We start from the raw sequence: 22,456 nt of genomic DNA, 5'->3' as shown, positions 1-22,456 counted from the left end.
TTGGTGGCTACACAAGGACACAGGCCAGGGTACGAAGCCCCACTGGGTGGCAAACACAGGACACAGGCCAGGGTACAACGCCCCACTGGGTGGCAGACACAAGAGTCACAGAGACATGACCTGGCACCTCAGCAGCTAAGAACTAACTGAGAGAGTAAGTTGCACAGGCCCCCACCAATGGATGGAGAAGTCTTAAATACAAGGAATCCTCATGGCAATTGGCCGAGGACACCATAGCAAGGTGCACTCAGTCTTATTAAGACACAGGAACTGCTGGCGCCGCCCCCTATGCACACAGACAGAGTATGCACAGAGAAAGCAGCAGACATGAGGCACACAGCATGGAGCTGGCAGCAGAGAGAACTCAGAGCATGGACTGGAAAAGCAGGTGGGGGATGGGAGGCCATGCCATGATGCCAGCAGGGTTGTTGCACCTGCTTTTCATCTACTGAGCATGCCTGTGGGATGACCTCTCATTGCTCCTCAATGTTCCCCATCCCCTTGGTTGTTGTTTGGGCATTAAGGTGAGTGGAGCAAACCATCAGCGCCATATCTAGGTGGCACAGCCATGTTAATGCCACCGGTCAGTGTAGGGTGGGAATTCCTGCTTGGATTCAGCATCAGATGCCCAAGTGTTCATCCGTCATCTTGTTCTGCCATTGCTTAGCGGCAGATTCCATCTCTGCACAGTGGAGCCGGGGCTGCGAGTGCACCTTATACCTCCCTTAATATTATTTGGTGGTTTCCGCCAGCCCTAACAATAGTTTTTCTGATTCGCTATGTCTCTTTCCTCATGTGCAGGCATTACTGGACATTGGTTACGACCACTCAAAACTAGCTAACTAACTGTCACTAGGTCAGTGGTCAATACTACTTCTTGGGATAGGAACTTGGAAATGGGAAAACCCTTTAAAGCATAAGGGTGCATTTAACCCAGCTGACTGGCAGTGTTACTGATCATCCAAATGAAAGCCAATAAAAGTCTGCAGCCATTGTCCTTAACGGGATCATGTGTTGCCAAGAACAATCATTTTCAAATAAGTTTAAAAATAATTTAATTCTATAAGGAATCATTTTGCTCATTTGTCATGTGATCAGCAGCCTGTTTATACTGGATGATTATCAGGAAACAAGTGTTCCTTGGTATTTGGGGGGCACTGCTAGACATAATATTAACCAACAGGTCAGACAGCATAGCAAATATAAGGGTTGGGGGTCACTTGGGAAATAGTGATCACAAAATAATAAGTTTTCATGTATCCTTTAATAAGATGTGTAGTAAAGGGGTTACAAGGACACTAAACTTCAGGAGGGCAAATTTCCAACAGATTAGAGATGATCTTGGTGCAATTAACTGGGATGATATCCTGAGACATAAAAATACACAAAGAAAATGGGAGACGTTTATTATCCTGGATAGGACCTGTGCACAGTATATACCGTATGGGAATAAACATACTAGAAATAGGGGGAGACCAATATGGCTAAATAGAGTTGTAAGGGGCGCAATAAGTGACAAAAAGAAAGCATTTAGAGAATTAAAGGAAGTAGGTAGTGATGAGGCATTAAATAATTACAGAAAATTAAATAAATTCTGTAAAAAGCAAATCAAGGCAGCAAAGATTGAGACAGAGAGACTCATTGCCAGAGAGAGTAAAAATAATTCTTTAACTACATAAATAGTAAGAACCTAAAAATAGTCTGGGTGAAATGGTGGATGAGGATGAGGAAAAAGCCAATATGCTAAATGACTTTTTTCATCAGTATTTGCACAAGAAAATTCCATGGCAGACAATATGATCAGTGATAACAAAAATTCCCCATTAAGTGTCACCTGCTTAACCCAGCAGGAAGTACGGCACGCCTAAAAAATCACTAAAATTGACAAATCTCCAGGCCCGGAAGGGATACACCCCCGAGTACTGCAGGAATTAAGTACAGTCATTGATAGACCATTATTTTTCATCTTTAAAGACTTCATAATAACAGGGTCTGTACCAAAAGACTGGTGTCTAGCAAATGTGGTGCCAATATTCAAAAAGGGGACAAGAACTGAACTCGGAAATTATAGGCCAGTATTGGGCCCTCTTCTTTTTAACATATTTATTAATGACCTTGTAGGGGCATACAGAGTAGAATTTCAATATTTGTAGATGACACTAAACTCTGCAGGGTAATCAATACAGAGGAGGACAATTTTATATTACAGGATGATTTATGTAAACTAGAAGCTTGGGCTGATAAATGGCAAATGAGCTTTAATGGGGATAAATGTAAGGTCATGCACTTGGGTAGAAGTAATAAGATGTATAACTATGTGCTTAATTCTAAAACTCTGGGCAAAACCGTCAATGAAAAAGACCTGGGTGTATGGGTGGATGACAAACTCACATTTAGTGGCCAGTGTCATGCAGCTGCTACAAAGGCAAATAAAATAATGGGATGCATTAAAAGAGGCATATATGCTCATGAGGAGAACATAATTTTACCTCTATACAAGTCACTAGTGCGACCACACTTAGAATACTGTGCACAGTTCTGGTCTCCGGTGTATAAGAAAGACATAGCTGAACTGGAGCGGGTGCAGAGAAGAGCGACCAAAGTTATTAGCGGACTGGGGGTCTGCAATACCAAGATACATTATTACACTTGGGGCTATTTAGTTTGGAAAAATGAAGGCTAAGGAGTGATCTTATTTTAATGCATAAATATATGAGGGGACAGTACAAAGACCTTTCTGATGATATTTTTAATCATAGACCTGAGACAGGGACAAGGGGGCATCCTCTACGTCTGGAGGAAAGAAGGTTTAATCATAATAACAGACGCGGATTCTTTACTGTAAGAGCAGTGAGACTATGGAACTCTCTGCCGTATGATGTTGTAATGAGTGATTCATTACTTAAATTTAAGAGAGGACTGGATGCCTTTCTTGAAAAGTATAATGTTGCAGGGTATATATATATATATATATATATATATATATATATATATATATATATATATATATATATATATATATATATATATACTAGATTCCTTGATAGGGTGTTGATCCAGGGAACTAGTCTGATTGCCGTTTGTGGAGTCTGGAAGGAATTTTTTTCCCCAATGTGGAGCTTACGCTTTACCACATGGGTTTTTTTTTTCCTTCCTCTGGATCAACATGTTAGGGCATGTTAGGTTAGGCTATGGGTTGAACTAGATGGATTTAAAGTCTTCCTTCAACCTTAATAACTATGGTACTATGTTTCTATGTATTCTCCTTCCAAATTATTCTCCAATAAAAATTCAGCCTAACCGTAATGTCATTAGTCAAGAGATGAATGTTGCTTTTTCCATTAATGTTTTGTTTAGGTATTAGATTCTTAAGTTTAACTATTCTCAATATAAAAATTGCATATTTCAAATGAAACTTTCACACTAACTGATCAGATCAGGCTACAAAATGCATTGTGGCTATCAAAATATATTACATACTTTTTTTCAGTTAATTTTGAATTAATCAAACTTTTCTCCCCATTGTAACATTATGCTTTCCGATAACTATTTCTATGGCAAATGAAATGTCTTACATGAACAAAACTGACGAATGTATAAACATTACTTTTTTAAATAGCTATTGTTCCTTTGTAAAATAAAGACCAACAATAGTGTTTTTCTCCTGCAGACACCATTCTTAAAAGAATCGGATGTCAGCTTTAATCCATCTGTTCAAGAGATTGTCTGTGGCTTTGACAATGTAGTGGAAAGTTTAGTTATCAGTGTCCAACAGATGCCAAGGATTGAGAATTTTCTTTTTCAGGTAATTTGTTACAAATCCTTTGTATTCATCTTTCTCAATCAATTAGCTAAAATGAAAAGAGAAAGCAAGCGAGAGATATAGTCCTCGCAACCCTAGCAAAATCTCATTATTGTCTAGGTAGTATAGAAAATATGTCAGCACAACAACAATGGCAATTTTAAGGTAATTGTAGTAAAAATAATAACTTTTATTCAAATTTTGCTTTTGTATTTTACACCTTACCAATAAAAGCATACAATATAAAGAAAATTAAAAGAAAGATGTAACAGCTAAAATGGCTCAGCGAAACTGGATTTGTTTCCCAAAAGACCAGTCAAAGCTCAATTCAATTTTTAAATTGCTTTTGAGAAAAAAAGCTGAATGTTGATAGGTAGTTGGGGACAACAAAGCCAGTTCTCTTATAGACAGTTAAATATTGACCAATTTGTTGATTTTGTATAGTGGAAAAATATTACACTTGTATTTATATTGAATATTATATTATATTATATGATATTAAAAAATTTTGTCCTATCACTTGTTAAATTTGTTATAAAAATCCTTCAGCTTCCCTGATTTTTGACTTTTTTTTCTGTTTTGCACCTTGTCGCTCCATTGCTGAGATATTCACATTTGTTGTTTTTGGAGCAATATTTGAAATCTCTTCTTCTAGCTCAACTGGGCATTTCTTCAGAGTGTTCCACGGGGGCATGCAATTTAATCCCTCCATCCCATAAGCTACCAATCACAGCTTGGCAGCTGATCCAGTTGTCAAATTGTGATTGGCAGCTTCTATGAGGGAAAGGTGAAAGTGCATGCCATCAGAGAATAGTATACAATCTGCCGAAAAGTTGATAATGGTGAAGAAATTAGTTTATTTGTCAAGCAGAGAGCAATTTTGCCAAACAAAAAGTAGAAGTGACATACAACGTTTTGACCCTCCTGAGTTGTTCCTATAGTGTCACCTAATGCAGTGAATGCAAAGGAAGATTCTGCCTGCATCTGCCTCCAGATAAAAATTTTTGGAGAGCGCAGTGATTGCATACTATTGGTGAATAGAGGATCAACAGTCTGGTCAACTAGAATGTCTGCAAATACATCATGACAGTGTGCACTTAAATTTTCTTTATTGTTGACAAAAATTACCAATCGGTCTGAAAATAGAGATTTCACATGTAGTACTCCAAAAGCAACATATGTGAATATCTCCAGAATTGAGCGACACACCCCAAAATGGAAAAAATCTGAATCAGGAGAGCTCACAGGTTTTTATAATGCATTTTGCTAAATTTTTTAACAAGTGTCATGTCCTCTTCAAATTAAAAACTGTACATCCATAACATTTGAACTTTTTTAAATTAACTGTCTATATTATCAGATTATTAACTAAAATCTGAGAATTATTTGTTTTATTAAAGTAATGACCAGCATTGAGTCATACTAACTGCAATCATAATTGATATTAACTAATGGAGGTTAAATAAAAGGCTGTTAATAGCTTTCCCAAATTCCAAAACTAAGGAATTTATTTCACACTTTATGATAGAGGGTAAAGTGCTATAAATCACATTTCTTTAATGTAGTACATTAGATATCTTCATATATAATATAGGTACAGACTAAAATTATGGATCCACATTAACTGCACTTGCATCATGGTTTTACCATCAGTACAACATGTAGAAAATTTAGCTTCTATAGATTAGTGCCTTAAAGGTGAGTTGTGAGAATAGCCAATAAAGACATAGCATGTTGCCATTAAAAAAAACTTTCCACTGAAATTGTGGAACAACATTTTGAAGCATTTGGTATAGTATTTACATGTCACCATATTACCAATCACAAAAAACAAGGGGTTTGTTCTACATATATTTTGGGGGGCTCTTGTGTTAGTATGGTTTCAAATCAGAGGCCTTATATATTTAAAATTGTAATATCTTTACCTTGAATATTTAGTGAGCAAATATATTAATACTGGGCTGACTTGCTGTTTTATTAGACAGTTTCAATATTGATTATCTTAGTGAAATAGGTAGCTTATTATTTTTATGATTACTGTTATTTGGCTTAATCTACAGGAAGGCTAGATTACTTAGACCAGCTTGATTTCACAGCAGTGATGCTTAAATTGGGTTTGATTATTAAGGGTAGCATACAATCAAATATAATAGTCATAATGTAAGGCATACATAATAATAAACACTTATCTCTGTTGTGTAATAAGTACTTTATTCATGTTACACACTATGAGCTGCTCACAGAAACAATGGATTGATAATTCTTATTGGAAAGTGAAAGCTGTAAAGAATTATATCTCTCAGTAATATAGAAAAAAATTAGTCTGGTTTAAAATTGGTCAATTTGTTTAAAAGAACAATAATTGGAACAGTAAAAACAAAACATAATAAAACATACTGACTAAATGGTAGTTCTGTTGTTTTAAAATTTTATATGATTTTTAAAACAGAGAAGAAAATAGAACATTATATAGAATGAGATAGCACAGTATTTCATGTATGTGCAAAAAAGGCTTTCTACGGTATACATATTAATATTTAAAAAGTTGAGATTATAAAAGGTACATCCAGCCAAACATTTCGAGGGCAGTGAAGCATCCACCAAATAAGAGTCATGTTCTCCACTTAAATTTCCTCTTTATGGATCGCTTGTAAAATAATCATGAATTAATTTCAATTAAAAGTACAAAAATGTATTGATATGTTATAATCCTTGTTCCCTGATCATGAGACCCTACTAATTATGTAAACCAAAGGGCAGAAGTGATCAGCTAATACTTCAGAATGAGCGGAAATTTACTGGGATTTGAGGGCCCAACTACCAATCAGCACTACTGAACAGGTGCTATAAAAATTATTTACACAATTAGGGGATCACTTATACTTTGTGCACACAGCGTTTTTTAGTTATTTTAGTGGGATTGCGCAAAGAAATGTCTGAAAAGTTGCTGAGAAAAGTCTTGAAAGACTCTTCCTATTAATTTCTCTATTAAAATGTCTTTTTATGTCTATATGTTCAATCTCTTGGGTGTTTTTCCTTCCTCTCCAGGGTTTGAAAAAAATGCCTGATTGGAGAAAAGAAAGTGCATGCCACTTCTTTAAAGCAGCTTCTTATGGAAGCCACTCTGAACTGGCCAATGTCAATTCAAAAGACTACAAATATGATTCAAGAAAAAAATTCCTCCAAAAACTTCATAAAGAAGAGGTTTCCTTTAGAAAGCTCATAGTAGTTTTTGTATGCAAAAAAAAACCTCTGTGTGCACATACCCTATAGGGCATTATCTTTTGCATGCAATGTAACTGGTCAGCTCTTTTACCATGAGGGTATTGCTAGTGCAGTACATGAACTAGAGATTCTTAAAACCCACATACCCACATCAACTACTTTAACATTTTAACTAGAACTTAGCTACATTTGGGAATAATCTTTTGTATGTATTTGAATTACACCCAACTGAGAAAGCATGGAACTGACATATTATTGCAAATATCAGACAGCAACAGGTATCTGATGCATACAGTGGGGGAAATAAGTATTTGATCCCTTGCTGATTTTGTAAGTTTGCCCACTGACAAAGACATGAACAGTGTATAATTTTAAGGGTATGTTAATTTGGACATTGAGAGATAGAATATCAAAATAAAATCCAGAAAATCACAATGTATAAATTATATGAATTTATTTGCATTTTGCAGTGAGAAATTAGTATTTGATCCCCTACCAACCATTAAGAGTTCTGGCTCCTAGAGACCAGTTAGACTTTCCTAATCAGCTCGTTACCTGCATTAAAGTCAGCTGTCTTACATAGTCACCTGTATAAAAGACATATTTTTATAAAAGAGTCCACAGACTCAATTAATCAGTCACACTAACCTCTACAACATGGGCAAGACCAAAGTGCTTTTATAAGGACAAGATCACAGACCTGCACAAAGCTGAAATGGGCTACAAAATCATAAGTAAGATGCTGGGTGAGAATGAGACAAGTATTGGTGCAATAGTAAGAAAATTGAAGAAATACAAATTGACTGTTGATTGACATCGATCTGGGTCACCATGCAAAATCTCACCTCATGGGGTATCCTTGATCATGAGGAAGGTAAGAGATCAGCCTAAAACTACACAGGGGGAACTTGTTAATGATATCAAGGAAGCTGGGAGCACAGTCACCAAGAAAACCATTGGTAACACATTATGCCGTAAAGGTTTAAAATCCTTCAGTGCCCGCAAGGTCCCCCTGCTCAAGAAGGCACATTTGCAGGCACATCTGAAGTTTGCTAATGAACAACTGGATGATTCTGTGAGTGATTGGGAGAAGATGCTGTGGTCAGATGAGAAAAATATTAGGTCTTTGTCATTAACTTAACTCGCCGTGTTTGGAGGAAGAGAAATGCTGTCTATGACCCAATGAACACCGATCCCACTGTCAAGCATGGAGGTGGAAACGTTATGTTTTGGGGGGTGATTCTCTGCTAAGGGCACAGGACTATTTCACCACATCAATGGAAGAATGGATGGAGCCATGTACTGTAAAATCCTGAGTGACAACCTCCTTCCCTCTGTCAGGACATTAAAAATGAGTCATGGCTGGCTCCTACAGCAAGACAATGACTCAAAATATACAGCCAAGGCAACAAAAGAGTGGCTGAATTAGAAGCACATTAAGGTCATGGAGTGGCCTAGCCAGTCTCCAAACCTTAATTCTATAGAAAACTAATGGAGGGAGTTGAAGCTCCGAGTTGCTAAGCGACAGCGTCAAAATCTTAATGATTTAGAGATAATCTGCAAAGTGGAGTGGACTAAAATTCCTCCTGACATCTGGCAAACCTCATCCTCAACTACAAAAACATCTTACTGCTTTGCTTGCCAATAAGCGTTTTGCCACCAAGTATTGTCTTGTTTGCCTGAGGGATCAAATACTTATTTCTCACTACAAAATGCAAATAAATTTATATCATTTATACAATGTGATTTTATGAATTTTATTTTTGATATTCTAGCTCTCAATGTTAAAATCAACCTATGCTTTAAATTATAGACTGTTCATGTCTTTGTCAGTGGGCAAACTTACACAATCGTCAAGGGATCAAATACTTATTTCTCCCACTGTATGACAAGATTAAAAACAAATTTAACTATGTTTGGCCACAATTTGTAACAATTTATAAGACATATAAAGAATAACTGGTACTAGATTTACAAATTATGAGAATAGACACATTTTATCACTCAAAATCAATGCAAAATTGGTCATAAGCTCAGCTGCCTACCATGTTTAGTTTTGCATTTAATTTCCTTGAACCAAATCTTGCAATGTTTTAATGACTACACATACAACAATAAAACCACTGAAATGCTACCAACATTTTGTATAATTATTCGTTTGGAACATATGTTACACTGCTATCCGAAATACGATAAAATTCATACAAGCAGGTGAATAATTCTTAAATCTGTCACTGGAGAGCAAGCTAATGCCTTCTCATTACTGCTTCCAAAAATAAACAATGGAGGTACTTGTATCTGCAGGCTGTAGATAATCTGAAAATCAAATACATCAGCTCAGTACAAATCCATGAAGAGATTGTCCTGTCAGCCAAGGCGAGAATAAAGGCTGTGATTGAAAACAACATGCATGGTCCAAGCAGGTTAGTACCGTTTGTGAGCTTCCCCTGAATGTGAAGCAGAGGTTTCAAAATGAAATGTTCCTAAGCTTCCTGTACTCAGGCTTGGTAGTTTATGAAATCCAAATCTACCTATGCTGTTTCTATTTTCCGAATGTTTTCATGTAGAAAAATGGATGGGTTTCTTTCAATATTTTTATTTACAGCAAACATTTCAGATATTATTTAGAAGTGATACATTTTGTTAAAATTAGACATATTGATGCATATGATAATTCAATAAAAGCATTCAATAATAAATGTTACTAGCTAATAAACTCGAAATATATTTTTTTATTATTATTATTATTATAATTTTTATTATTAATAATTTGTTTTCCATCATTGGATCTGGTTTGATGTGCATCTGGTATAGTGGACTACAATGTTAAATCTAAATAAACAGTAGACTTTTGGGAATCCCGTTCTTAACCAAGCTATTTAGTCTATTAGCAGAATTTATTCTCCAGGCAAGCTTCCTGTAAAACTCACTATTGAGTAGCAGGTGTATGATTCCAAAGTGCCTTTACAAGTGGCTCAGCAGGGCCTCCCAGCCATGCATCCACAAGAGACAGCTCATCTGTTTAATCCTTATGTTTTAGTCAACCTTCCTTATTATGCAGACAGGACTCCTGATGCTCAGCTGGATTTTGACTCTCAGAATGAATTGATGGGATGCTTTGATCTTGGCTGTGCACTGCATCTGTTTCATCTTTCATCTTAATGCATGATCTTGCCAACCCCAACTATTGCTCCTTTACAGCAAAATCTATCAATATTGCTTTGTTCTCCTGCTTGACAGTCAACGACTGGACAGTAAACCTATGCAGATGATAGAATGGAAATACAATATTAAACCCCGTTGAACACTGGACTGCATGTTAAGCGATGTAAACCTATAACATACGTGTTTTCATAAATATTACTGACAGGAGAACAATTGCATTCTACTCCCAAAGTCAAATACTGTGAATTATACCAGGGAGACTGAATTCTTGATCCAGGCCTCAAGTGCATTTACTTTGACCAGCTTTATCTTTGGCCAAGATAAGATTGATTAGTCAGATTGTTACAAAATTACGATTTAAGTTTTTTAAGCTCTGAGGCAACTGATAACTTAAAATTGTCATTTTATCATGAAATCTCTATCTTTTGTTGGTTTATTCTGAAGTGCAGGATGCCATTTTGTAGCTGCAACACAATATAGAAGCTTAATTTCAATGGAGGGAAGATAAAAAATCAATAGAGTTGATAGATCTTGACACTGGAAAGCTAATAATTGCAAAATATAAAACGAAATCTATGACAGTTAAAAAAATGAAACAAAGACTGTGGCACTATGATATTTTACTCATATTAGAAATGCACAGTCCAATATTTTACTTAATTTGTTAATGTTGTATTATTATAACTGCTGCTAATAATAATAATAATATAAAGTTTAACATTTCCATATCACCTGTTCTTTAGAAAGACAACCTTCTAAAAACAAATCTGATTTTTTTTTTTATAGATATTGACATATTTGAGACGACTACTCTAGAAAGCCAATTTTCAATGCATTTGAAAAGATTTATAGCACCAAATGTGTGCCTGTGTCACACTTAAATTTGCAAAATGCAACGTATGAGTTTATCTGTGGTAAAATAAAAAAGTTAAATAACAATAACAAAAAAATAATAATAATAATCCTGTAAGTGAATATTTACCAAAGTATATACATTTTCTACAGGACTAAATTAATTGTACCCTTTTTTAAGCTCTTGTTTTGAAAAATAGAAATCTAAACACACTTTTTAGAACTTTTCACCGGTTGATCCCTTCCTGCTTTCTTCTATATTTTACATTCCACGTAAGCAGATTGGTGAAAACCAGAATGACATCACTATCTGATGACCTCATGGGTCATTGCAACCCTCAAACATCAGCAGTAAAGGACTAAGAAGGATTCTAAAGATAAACTGTAAAATGTTATTTACACATTCAACTTTTTTGTCTTTTTTATCCCTTTAAAATCATAATCTAACTCCCCCTAAGCTATGAAAAAAATATTTTCGGCCTGCATTGGCAATTTGTAATATGTTTTTGTGACCAGTCTCGCCTTAGATGTGATTCTTTGCCAATGACAGCTTATGTGGCAGAAAACTTTATTGTTTATTGTTGTATAGCAACTATTGTAGTTGGAGATTCAATCTTTTTCTTCTGCCTACAAATGCTGACCTTGCATCCTATGGGAGGAGGGACAATAAAACCAGCACTGCTATCAAGTGTGATGACCATTTCTGTCCTTATCTACAGTTGTTATGCCAACCTACAGTCCTATCTACACATTAATATATCAACTATTTTTTCTCATTTAAAATTGATCCCTCAAAGAAAGCCAAAAACTTCTAATGATTAAATATTTTACTCTCTGCTAGTACTATACCTATATCACATATACCTGTCATCCAAAAGGTATAATGTAATGCCTGATTTGTCATATGACAATTTAGAGCTGAGCTCAATGGACCCCATTGGCATCTGTCAGGATCCATTAGTTTGACAGCAATTCATTGCTATCCTGGTAGTTACACCAATAGTTGCAATACTATAATCTTGTTCAGAAACTGCCTTCAATAGAGTTCTCATTGCCTTTCGCAACAAAACCAACATTTTTCAGCTCAGTCCTTTTTTACATTCTATGAACAACTGGGATATTTCTCTAGGACAGTTTTGTTCCATGGTGCCCAAAGTGGTTTGGGTAGACCAATAATTTGCAACACCCACATATATGTGACAATCTATGCTGATAGAAGCAGTAGGAGTGTTAGTAGAAAAAGCACTAAGATCCATTATACAGTTGACTGGGAGAATGGTATATATTATTTTAATAACATGAGAAACACATATCCTATTTCTGTTATATAATCCAGTTTGTTTAGACATAATACATGTTCATGCCTGGTTATGTAGCTATGTAGGCTAATGTATTGCTTGCTTGACATAAAGGATTATGCCATAGAAAGAGCACTGCTTCCTCTGACATTCATTGTGTGACCGCGCTATTATTTAATTATAAAAATGTCCTACATTTATATGTAGTTGCCAGATGATAGTGATGTGGTTGTATTAAGATTTATAATTTTACCCATTTCTATTCAGTGCCTCATTAATTACTTAGTAAATGAGTTTTATTTGTGTCCTTTAGATACAGCCTGGTATACAAGCCTTTTCTACATCTGCTCTCACCTCTTACCGAACAGCGTCTAAAAATATTAGTACAGAAAGATGTTGGGCTTAAGGTCTTTGCCAGAGAACTAGACAATATGAAAAAACTGGCATCAGAAATTGCTTTATTGCCAGTATCTGTGCCCATGAAGATGTTGCTGGTGGATTGCTCTGAAATTAATCAGGTAATCTGATGCAATTTTATTTTCATTGTATTGTTTAAAATTAATTTAATCAGATAATGCAATGGTGGAAAATTTAGTAAAATTGGAAGACCCAAATTTGGGTATTGCATTGGCATTTACATGACAGCATGTGTCATACTTCCCAAAAATGTTACATTTGTTGAGACATAGGAAGTGTGCTATTACGCAATACCAGCTGGACTTTGATGTGGTCATATATTAGCTTAGAAGCACTCAGGAGAAAAGAGACAAGGGTTACAAACTCTGGGGTCAGTACAAGCTCACTGATGATTCACAGGCAGCTCTATTCTACAGTCAGTTATGTACTGTGATACATAAAGGCTGTACATTTAAAACAGATCAAATTATTTAATGACATTGTATTGCAAACATTATAACTAAAAATGTAGATTTATTTAAAAAATAAATTACCCCTAAATGAATACATGTAGTTCAAGATAAGTCAGTTTTGAGAAAAGCAACAGGCAAAGAAAAAAACTGTCACCAAGAGCATTGTGTCGATTGACAATTATTTTCCCCAAGATGATTTGATATCTAAGGTAAAAGTAGGGGTTACTTGGGGGGAGAGAAAACATTTTGATTGATTTACCAATTGTGAAAAATCAACATCAAGCTTTGTTTTCTAGAATCACGTTATCTACTGATGGTTCTTATGCTATAGAGTTCTAACCAGATTTAAAAAAAATATATAATTACAAAATTACAAAATAACAGTTCATCCAATAATGAGCTGATCACTGAGACTCATGTAGCATTTTTGATAGCAACAAGAAAGTCTTTACTACAGCTTTCTCTTGTGTTTCTTAAAGAGCTTAACCACGAATTTGACATAGGATAGGATAGGTCATCAATTTCTTATTGCTAAAGGGTGGGCCACCTGGCACCCCTGTTGATCAGCGGTTCTCAGTGTCAGATGGAACTGCCAAGTTATTGGAGCCACAAAGCACATCTCCATCAACAGATTAGTGGCTCTGGCTGGGTACAGCAAAAATACCCCTTATTGATTTGAATAGAGTACGGAGGTGCAGTACCTGGCCACGGCCACTATACCATAAATGGAGCTGTCCCATGCAGCTCCATATCTGAGCAGTTTCAACCACAGAGAACAGCTGTTGAGTATTGCACCCCAACTGATCAGACATTGATGACTTCTCCAAAGGGAATCTGTCATCAGGTTTTTGCAATCAATCTATGAACAGCATAATACAGAGACCCTGATTCCAGAGATTTGTCATTTACTGAGCCATTTGCTGTAGAATTGATAATATCACTGTTTTTCTCAGCAGAAGATTATCACTAGAGGATTAGTAAACCTGTTGCCATGTAGTCCTCAATAGCCATGAGCCCTATATAACTTGCTCCACCCACTAATTGTCAGCTTTCTGCCTATGCACAGTGTACACAGAAATCTGCCAATCAGTGGTGTGGGCGGGGTTATATAGAGCTCAGCATTCAGATAACTGGTAGATGTTTAGCAGATAGAACAGTAATTTTATCAAACCTGCAGCCAGCAGCCCAATAAGTGAGACATCATTAGAATCATGGTCTCTAGCCCTACATCATATTGGTTCCAGATGTGGCAGAAAAAAGCCTGATGATGATTCGCTTTAAGTGGGCTAGTCCACTCTTTTTACCTATATTTTCTTAAAGAGCACATGGATAAAGTTTTTCTAAGGTTGACTCACATAAATGGCAGACGGGGCTTTGCTAGAGGTCTAATTGACAGGTGAAAAACAATTGAAATTCTTTACTATACTGCACTTTTGGATTGCATAGGTGATCCTTGAGATATGAAGGTAGATTAAGAAAGAAGAAAACTTGTGTGTAAAATCAACACCCATTTTATATTAAAATGAATGTATTTTGCTTGTACAAATGTCACTGGATTTAGCAACAGTGCATTTTTAATATCAGAATATTTACATCACTATCAGATGAGCTTTAGTAAATGTGAGGCATATAGGAGGCTTTGATATTTAATACCATCTACTGATACAGAGCAAACTCATGACAGCTACAAAGTGGCAAATGATGGTAATCGGCGCTTCAGCAGGAGACTAAGCGTGAGCTGCCCCTATGGCACTAAACAATAGAAAAGTAGATAATGGTAAAAGGGTTTTCTAGACAATGATTCACTGGTCTCTGAGATCTATTTTATCATATTCTTTTATGGGGTTTATGTCACAGACAACCTCATAACTAAAACAATTCGGTTTTCAATTTCATTTTATTTACCATTTTCAATTTCAGTATTCCTATTAAAATGTCACTTAAAGCTGTAAACTGGAAACAAAACCACTGTTTCCCTGAGTCCTGGCATCCATTGGCAGGCAGAGAGTGATAGGAATATTACAATTAGTGTATGTGGGAGTTTGGATGGCAGGTAGAGCTGCAGTGCTGACTATTTTACAGAATAATATAATAGATGCTTAGTATATTGCTGCCATTGTAAACACTTGCATTATTTTTATAATGACATTGTTAGTATTTTTACACATTAAAATGATTTATTTAAAAAAAAATGTCACTTCCCATATACCTAGAGAAGGCTTCGACACCACTAATGGCTTCTCTGGGCCTAATTAAGACTAATGTACTGGAAAAAAGATGCCTCTCGAGTGCTGGCAAGATTAAATTGCACAGATTTTGGTCCCTTGAATCCGAGATTATCTTTAAACAAAGCTCTGCTGTATATGTAATGCATGGTGCATTTTTGGAATGTTATATTTATAGTTTAGGGGAGGGAAGGAGATGCAAACTTTGCAGTTTTACATATATACAAAGGAGGAAACCTAAGGCCTCGGTAATTGCTCATGATATAGGGATGTGCTCTTGGTCCCAAATCAATCTTGTCACTCCTCAGAAAGCAATGAAAGATAATAAGTACTGTTCACCTGATTGCCTCCTTGCTCCGAGACAGCTGGTGACGCTTGTCTTCCTGATAGCCAAGAGTCTCAGATCTAACACCGGGATAAAGAAGAGCTGGGAGCTCGCTGAATCTAAATGTGACGGTAGAAGGCTGTGTAGAGGGTCACCAGGGATAGAATCTGTGACACGTATGAGAAAGGAACAAAATTTATCTATGATTAGATGTCGCGTTGTCTGACTTTCTTTTTTGCTATAGTGGATGATTGATCGTACCCGCCAGCTGACTAATATCATAATTAACAAAGTTGCTACGACATCTGAGAAGTTTAATCGAGAAATTTGCCAGCAGTACGATGGCATTGTCACAAAAATCACTGCCATTGCTGAATCAACATCTGCCCTTGTGGAGCTTCAAGACTACATTCTCAAGCTAAGGACTGTGGAGCTTCTGAACATTAAGGTAGAGTCTTTCCTTTTATTTTGCTTTCACCATCCGAGGTGACATTTCATCTTCTGTCCACCTTATTGGTAGTTATGGAAATGTTATTATTGAAAAAAAACAAATAAATATTACAAAATGTTTTTGGTAGTATAAAGTTGCAAATTTTAGATGGCCTACAACATCTAGATATCAATCTAAGCTCTGCTTCTTATAGACTTTGTCATGACCCTGTTTAGATCCATTTCGAATGCCTTTAACCAATTACTCTCGACATTAAAAATAATTTGTGTCCTTCTACATTGTCAGGGTTTGGTTATTTTTCCCCTGTGCTCAGCGAGCCATCTATTCTGCAGATGATGTTGTGAAAATGCCACAATGACACATGGTTAATGAGCGTCACTGTTGACAGTGACTGAGAGGCGCTTTGTAGCATACATTAATAGTAATACAACTTCTAGGAAGTTGAAGGGTAAAAGCGCATGCTATTTATATATTGTCACATTTTTGAGCTTACCAGTTGATAAGTCAATTTAGATTATAAATTGGGTTCTTTATGGAGGTGATCCCACTGTTTCGGAGGTTATCAAACCCATTATGGCACGGTTTAAAGTGCACATTTATCTTGCACTTTTTCTAATTTTTCATCTGGTATAGTGGCAGGTATAGATCTGTTTGTTTTTATTTTATTTACTTTTGTTTTCCTTTTAGTATTATTCAGTCTTTCCATGATGGTTCTTCTATTCTGATAATAGGGCTTTGAAAATGTAATCCTAAACAGTTTGTGTTGTGGAGTTAGTATAAAGGTGAGAATTGAGGAGGTGCAAGACTTTGTGCTTTTTCTAATAGGGCCATTAATGGTGCTGCTTTTACTACGTGTTACGCATTAAGCATGTTGGCAGACATTTGATGAGACTGCTCACCTTTGTCCTGTTTGCTGGTGGATTTGATGCAAATGCTGGCCCATTTCTTTCAATTCCTAGGATAAACTGGCAGTAGCTGCAGAAAATCTGCTTTTCCTAATGGACCATGCATCCTTATCAAAGGAGGACATTATTCTAAACAGAAACACGTTTTCTTGGCCTCAAAGAATCATTCCTATCATTAGTGGCAGGTAATGAATACTAGACAAACGGATTTTTTTTTTTCATATACTTAGTGTCACCGAGAATGTAATAAGAGCTTCCTATGCTGAATATAAATAAGAAGTGGATTGATGATGTCATCGCGGCTTACATAGAAGATTAGTCTGCGGGAAAAAATGTGACTGTTGTTTTACCCTAAATCCAATAATGTTTCATATAATTGAGATTTAGCCTATTGTTGTATCTTAGCTGGGTGATGAAAAGAGGAGGATTAGAGGCCAGTTAAGCCGGTGTCACAGCTGATGTACAGTATATTTAAAACAGGATTTTCTTCTTGGAATTGTTGAAATGACCTCTCTCATAATTTCAGCAGAATGCATAATTCTAATGAAATGTTAATGGCGGGTAGAAATGGGACATTAGCAATGCATAGGCAAAGTACTGCCCACGTCTTTCTTTCTTTTTTTTTTTTTGCATTTAAAATGGGTAATAATAAATGTCCTGCAGGTGATGGAAGCTCTTGCAGTTTTAGTGAAGATTAAATTTGATTGACCTTTATTAGGGTGATTAACCTCTCTGAAATTAAAAACCGTTTCTAAATTATTCTGTCCAATTTAAATGTGAACATAGAAAAAAAAAGTAGCATACCAGTAGAGTGTATAAAAAGAAGATTCCATTTCTTCTCCACTCCCCCTTTTTTTTTTCTTATGTGCTTTGCAATCACTTTGTCAGTGTGACACGATTGCAGAGGGAGCATGATGGGGCTCTGGCAAGGCTCGCTCAGTGGCAGAAGGATTTCACAAAGCGCCTGGCTGATGTGGTCATTGAGGTGAAAGACTTTCAGAAGAAAGAAAGGATGAGCGAGGCCAGTACTTATGTACAGAAACTCAGCACCATCAACAGGAGAATACAGGAGTTTATGGAGGAGGTAGGTTCTGCCTTTACCATGCAGCAATGTGGAGAACATAGCTGGATTTCATGTCTTGTACTCTCCTTCCTAATGCTGCTCACTGTATAGATAATCCAACATTTTGCATGCTGCATGCATAAAATACAACATAAGCAATGCAAAGCTTTCTATAATGATCTAGCAGCTGCATTGTGTCTCCTTTAAAGCTGCCTTTGTACAGAATGTATCCATTAACATGTTCTCTGCTCGACTGCTAACAATACTGATAAAATGCAGAATGCTGAGTTAATCTTGATGTCGTAACTCTAATGCTATGTAGTCTCCTTGCCATTATATTAATGATTGATATTGGGCTATCATCGTTTTTTTAGATTCTGTAGATCATTCAGGCAAGGTATGTCCATGTATCTTTCTTGGGCTTCAAACCATTCAACGATGACTGACTTTGGAATTGCAACATTAGTGTCAGACTAAATACTGATCCATTGTTGCGTTAAAATAACATGAAGCTTCAATGTCTTACTTTCCTGAGAGTCCCCATATGGTACCTCTAAAGATACTAGATACATTTGCCTAAATCTGAGTTTGGTTGTACCCTTATTAAAATGCTACAGTTTTACATCCATCAAAATAACAAGACTGTGGTGTAGAAACTATTGTTCCAGCCATATTCTCTTGTATGACCTATGTTTACTAGTCACATTGTCCTGTATGACCTACACATAAAAACTATTGCCTCCCTGACCTACTGGATGAAAGGACATCTTAAGAGGCATTTGTTAGGTAGTGCCAAGTCTCTTCTAGCTTTCCTATTGCCTTCGACTGGCACGTGGCAGATTGTTACTACACACATGCTCATTCGTTGCTTTAACTAAACTTAGTCAAGCTTCATAGTCCTCAATTTCTTGTCTATTAGGCTGGTACAAACAATCAGTATGTCTTGATGGTCGGCTTTGTCTTGTTTGCATGTTCCACTATGTGCAGTTGCAGTTGACTATGAGTATATGCTAATGAATACCTGTGCTTTGCATCCTCAATATAGTGCATGCATTCCTCTATTATAAATATATAACCAGTGTATAAATTTTTAATCATCACCATTACATAGCAGCCAGATTGTTGTGTGAAATGTTCAGTTGTTTGGCAGAATAGCAACCTTAACTATTTAGAGCCTATTGGATATGAAAAAAACAGATACTCCCTTCACATAGTCAGAATACTAAGGAAAAAATATATTTTGTTCACCATTGTTAATTATAAGTGACCTACTTACTGCATCTACCAAGCTGCTTCATTTGCGATCTAGAATTTTGTTGATAGAGACTCATTGCCCTGGAAATTTTGGGATTCTTCTTGGCATAAAGGAGTACAGTAGCATCCTTTAAGATACTTACAACGGTGGAAGACATTTTAAAAGGTAACAGCTCAAGTTGAGTGAAAATAAGATTTCTGGTTTTCATCCTTCAGAGAGCTCGTATTAACAAGGAGGAGGAGCTACTGGGAATTGAGCAAATGGGCACTTATAGCCAAATATCAGAGATCTGTAAATTAAAGGAACCATATGAGACACTGTGGACCACAGCCCTGCACTTCAGCACTTGTTACGACAAATGGATGAACGGTCCATTGCTACAGGTCAATGCAGAAGAGGTGGAAGAGGAGGTGAGTGATAAGTCATTTGACTCCATCCAGTTAAAGATACAGAGGTGGCAGCTAGGGCTATAAATCATTATTTTGCCGCAGCACCAATACATCAGATCAGATTTTATGATACATTTAAGCTCATACTGTAGTCGAAAAGTCTTGGAATAATCTTCAGAAAGGGAGCTGTCCATTCCTGAAAGAAAGACTAATGTGCTGCTTTGTTGTAAAATCCATTTAAATTTAGATTTTATTGGTCTAATATGACATGAATTACCCAGAGCATGGCAATGTGATAGATGAGTCCTGCAGAACGGTAAAAAAAAGAAAAAGAAATCAATAACTTCTTTCTGAAAAAAAAATGTTTGTCATCAGGTGCAGAATTTATGGAAGACTAGTTACAAGTTGACAAAAGCATTTTATCACCCGGACTTACACGGACCTCTTAAAGTAGCTACAACCATTAAGACCAAGCTCGAGAAGTTTAAGATCAACACGCCGCTTGTAACAGCTCTGTGTACACCGGGGATCAAGCCAAGACACTGGGATCTTATGTGTGAAAAGGTGATAGTACAAAGTGTCAGCTTATTCATGGTTATATTATGCTTAGCCTCATATCACCTAATCATTATCTGATTCAATCACGTACGTTTTACATATGCTACATGTGTGGTAGGAGGCATCACGGCAAATGTGAACACCGCCATAAATTCAGGCATGTGTCTCATTCTCCATTGATATGTAATTGGCATAAGCTTACTGCAGTAAATTGAAATTAAGTGATCTTCTATGGCTAGCTGTTACATGGTATGGGCAATTCCATATCCAGATTAGCCCTGATAATACTGTTCCTGCTACATAAATGTAAATCATTTCTAATTACCAGTGAAAACATTTATGGCACAAACAGGCAGGTTCCCACTAATACAGAGCAATTAAATACTCAGCTTCAATTTGTCAATTTTGTTCACACACATTACTCACACACATTCCTCTTTTTCTCCTTTCCCGATGTCTTGTTGAAGGAAATAGGCTATTTCTTTTATGAATATTACCAAAGATTCCAGCTTCCCTCCTCCCCTAAATTACAGACTTTTTGCATAAATGGGCCTAATTACCTGAATTCAGTTTTGATTAGCAATGTTAATTGATGCAGCTGTGGATGCTATCTGTTTACCTAAATTACCATGTGCATACAGCAATATGTCTGAAAGTGAATATGCTAAGCTGAAAATACTAATTACCCATGGCAGATTGTTATTCAAGTCCCATCTTTAAGGGTTTTTTTTTTAATGAAAGCTCAGATGTGTCAGAGTTTCCTCATATTCTAAAAGAAAATTTCTATATTACATATTATTTCTAAATTTAATTTCGTTGAACAGATGGGTAGATCAAATGGGGCTCTTCTACACAGTGTGCATAGTGTCATAGACACAGATATACATATTTATCTATTTATTTTCCATTGGAAATTATTCTTTTGTAACACTCAAATTAATTGGTGCATCACTACTTTAAAGCTCAGTGACGAAAACTACAGTTCAACAATATTAGCGGACAAAGATATATTTAGACTAAATCTATTCCAAAACATAGAATAGCCAAAAACAAAATAGTATATAAGACCGATCATGTATCTTTGGGTCGATCATCGTCAAAATATCCTTTTTCTGCTTAATAATATGATACCACATTTTGTTTTAATGATTTAACCACCTTAGGCTACATTTACATCATGCTAAAGGCCTTTGCTTAGTGTTTACTCTGAGAAAAGCGCCCATCACTAAGTGTGTATAAAGGGTTCCTATAACTTGGAGTGTACTTTTGGCCTCTGTCAGGCTGTGATATTTTGCTGTACATTGGGAGCCTTAATGGATGGACTCTGAATGAAAACTCATTAATATGATCAGAAACTGTGCCAAATTTGGAATGATTTTATCTCCTTTTAGTCCTCCAAGATAATGTTCAGAATATGCTATGTCCAATTTTAGTAGCTTATTAGTCTTCTCAATTCTGATAGAACTCTTGAAGTGTTCAATAGATTTAGTGGTATAAGTTTCATGCTTAACCCCTGCACTCCCCGAGCTTTTTTTGTTTTTGCGTTTTTGTTTTTCGCTCCCCTCCTTCCCAGAGCCATAACTTTTTTTTATTTTTCAGTTAATATGGCCATGTGAGGGCTTATTTTTTGTGGGATGAGTTGTATTTTTTGAACGACCGCATTGGTTTTGCCATGTTGTGTACTAGAAAATGGAAAATAATTCCAAGTGCGGTGAAATTGCAAAAAAAGTGCAACCCCACACTTGTTTATTGATTGGCTTTCTTGTTAGGTTCACTAAATGCTAAAACTAGCTGGCCATTATGATTCTTCAGGTCATTATAAGTTCATAGACACCAAACATGTCTAGGTTCTTTTTTATCTAAGAGGTGACAAAAAAATCCAAACTTAGCTTAAAAAAATTTTTTTTCCAATTTTTTGATACCCGTAGCGTCTTCATTTTTTGTGATCTCAGGTTAGGTGAGGACTTATTTTTTGTGCACCGAGCTGATATTTTTAATGATACTATTTTGATGCAGATATGATATTTTGATCGCCCGTTATTGCATTTTAATGCAATATCGCGGCGACCAAAAA

General features: G+C 36.1%; 1 protein-coding gene across 1 annotated transcript in view; it reads left to right on the top strand.

The window, feature by feature from the left end:
* The window catches only part of LOC143775062 (dynein axonemal heavy chain 3-like), a 2,972,411-nt gene that overhangs the window by 509,575 nt on the left and 2,440,380 nt on the right, over positions 1 to 22,456 (top strand). The window contains exons 15-22 of the mRNA XM_077262897.1: positions 3,671 to 3,805; positions 9,332 to 9,450; positions 12,656 to 12,860; positions 16,006 to 16,209; positions 17,172 to 17,302; positions 18,006 to 18,205; positions 19,655 to 19,845; positions 20,200 to 20,388. Coding sequence (XP_077119012.1) covers positions 3,671 to 3,805; positions 9,332 to 9,450; positions 12,656 to 12,860; positions 16,006 to 16,209; positions 17,172 to 17,302; positions 18,006 to 18,205; positions 19,655 to 19,845; positions 20,200 to 20,388 — 1,374 coding nt within the window. The remainder of the gene's footprint in view (positions 1 to 3,670; positions 3,806 to 9,331; positions 9,451 to 12,655; positions 12,861 to 16,005; positions 16,210 to 17,171; positions 17,303 to 18,005; positions 18,206 to 19,654; positions 19,846 to 20,199; positions 20,389 to 22,456) is intronic.

This window comes from Ranitomeya variabilis, chromosome 5, assembly GCF_051348905.1.
Source record: "Ranitomeya variabilis isolate aRanVar5 chromosome 5, aRanVar5.hap1, whole genome shotgun sequence".
NCBI classification, from domain to species: Eukaryota; Metazoa; Chordata; class Amphibia; order Anura; family Dendrobatidae; genus Ranitomeya; species Ranitomeya variabilis.
Note: the sequence above shows the minus strand (reverse complement) of the source record. Positions and strands in the feature narration are given on the sequence as shown.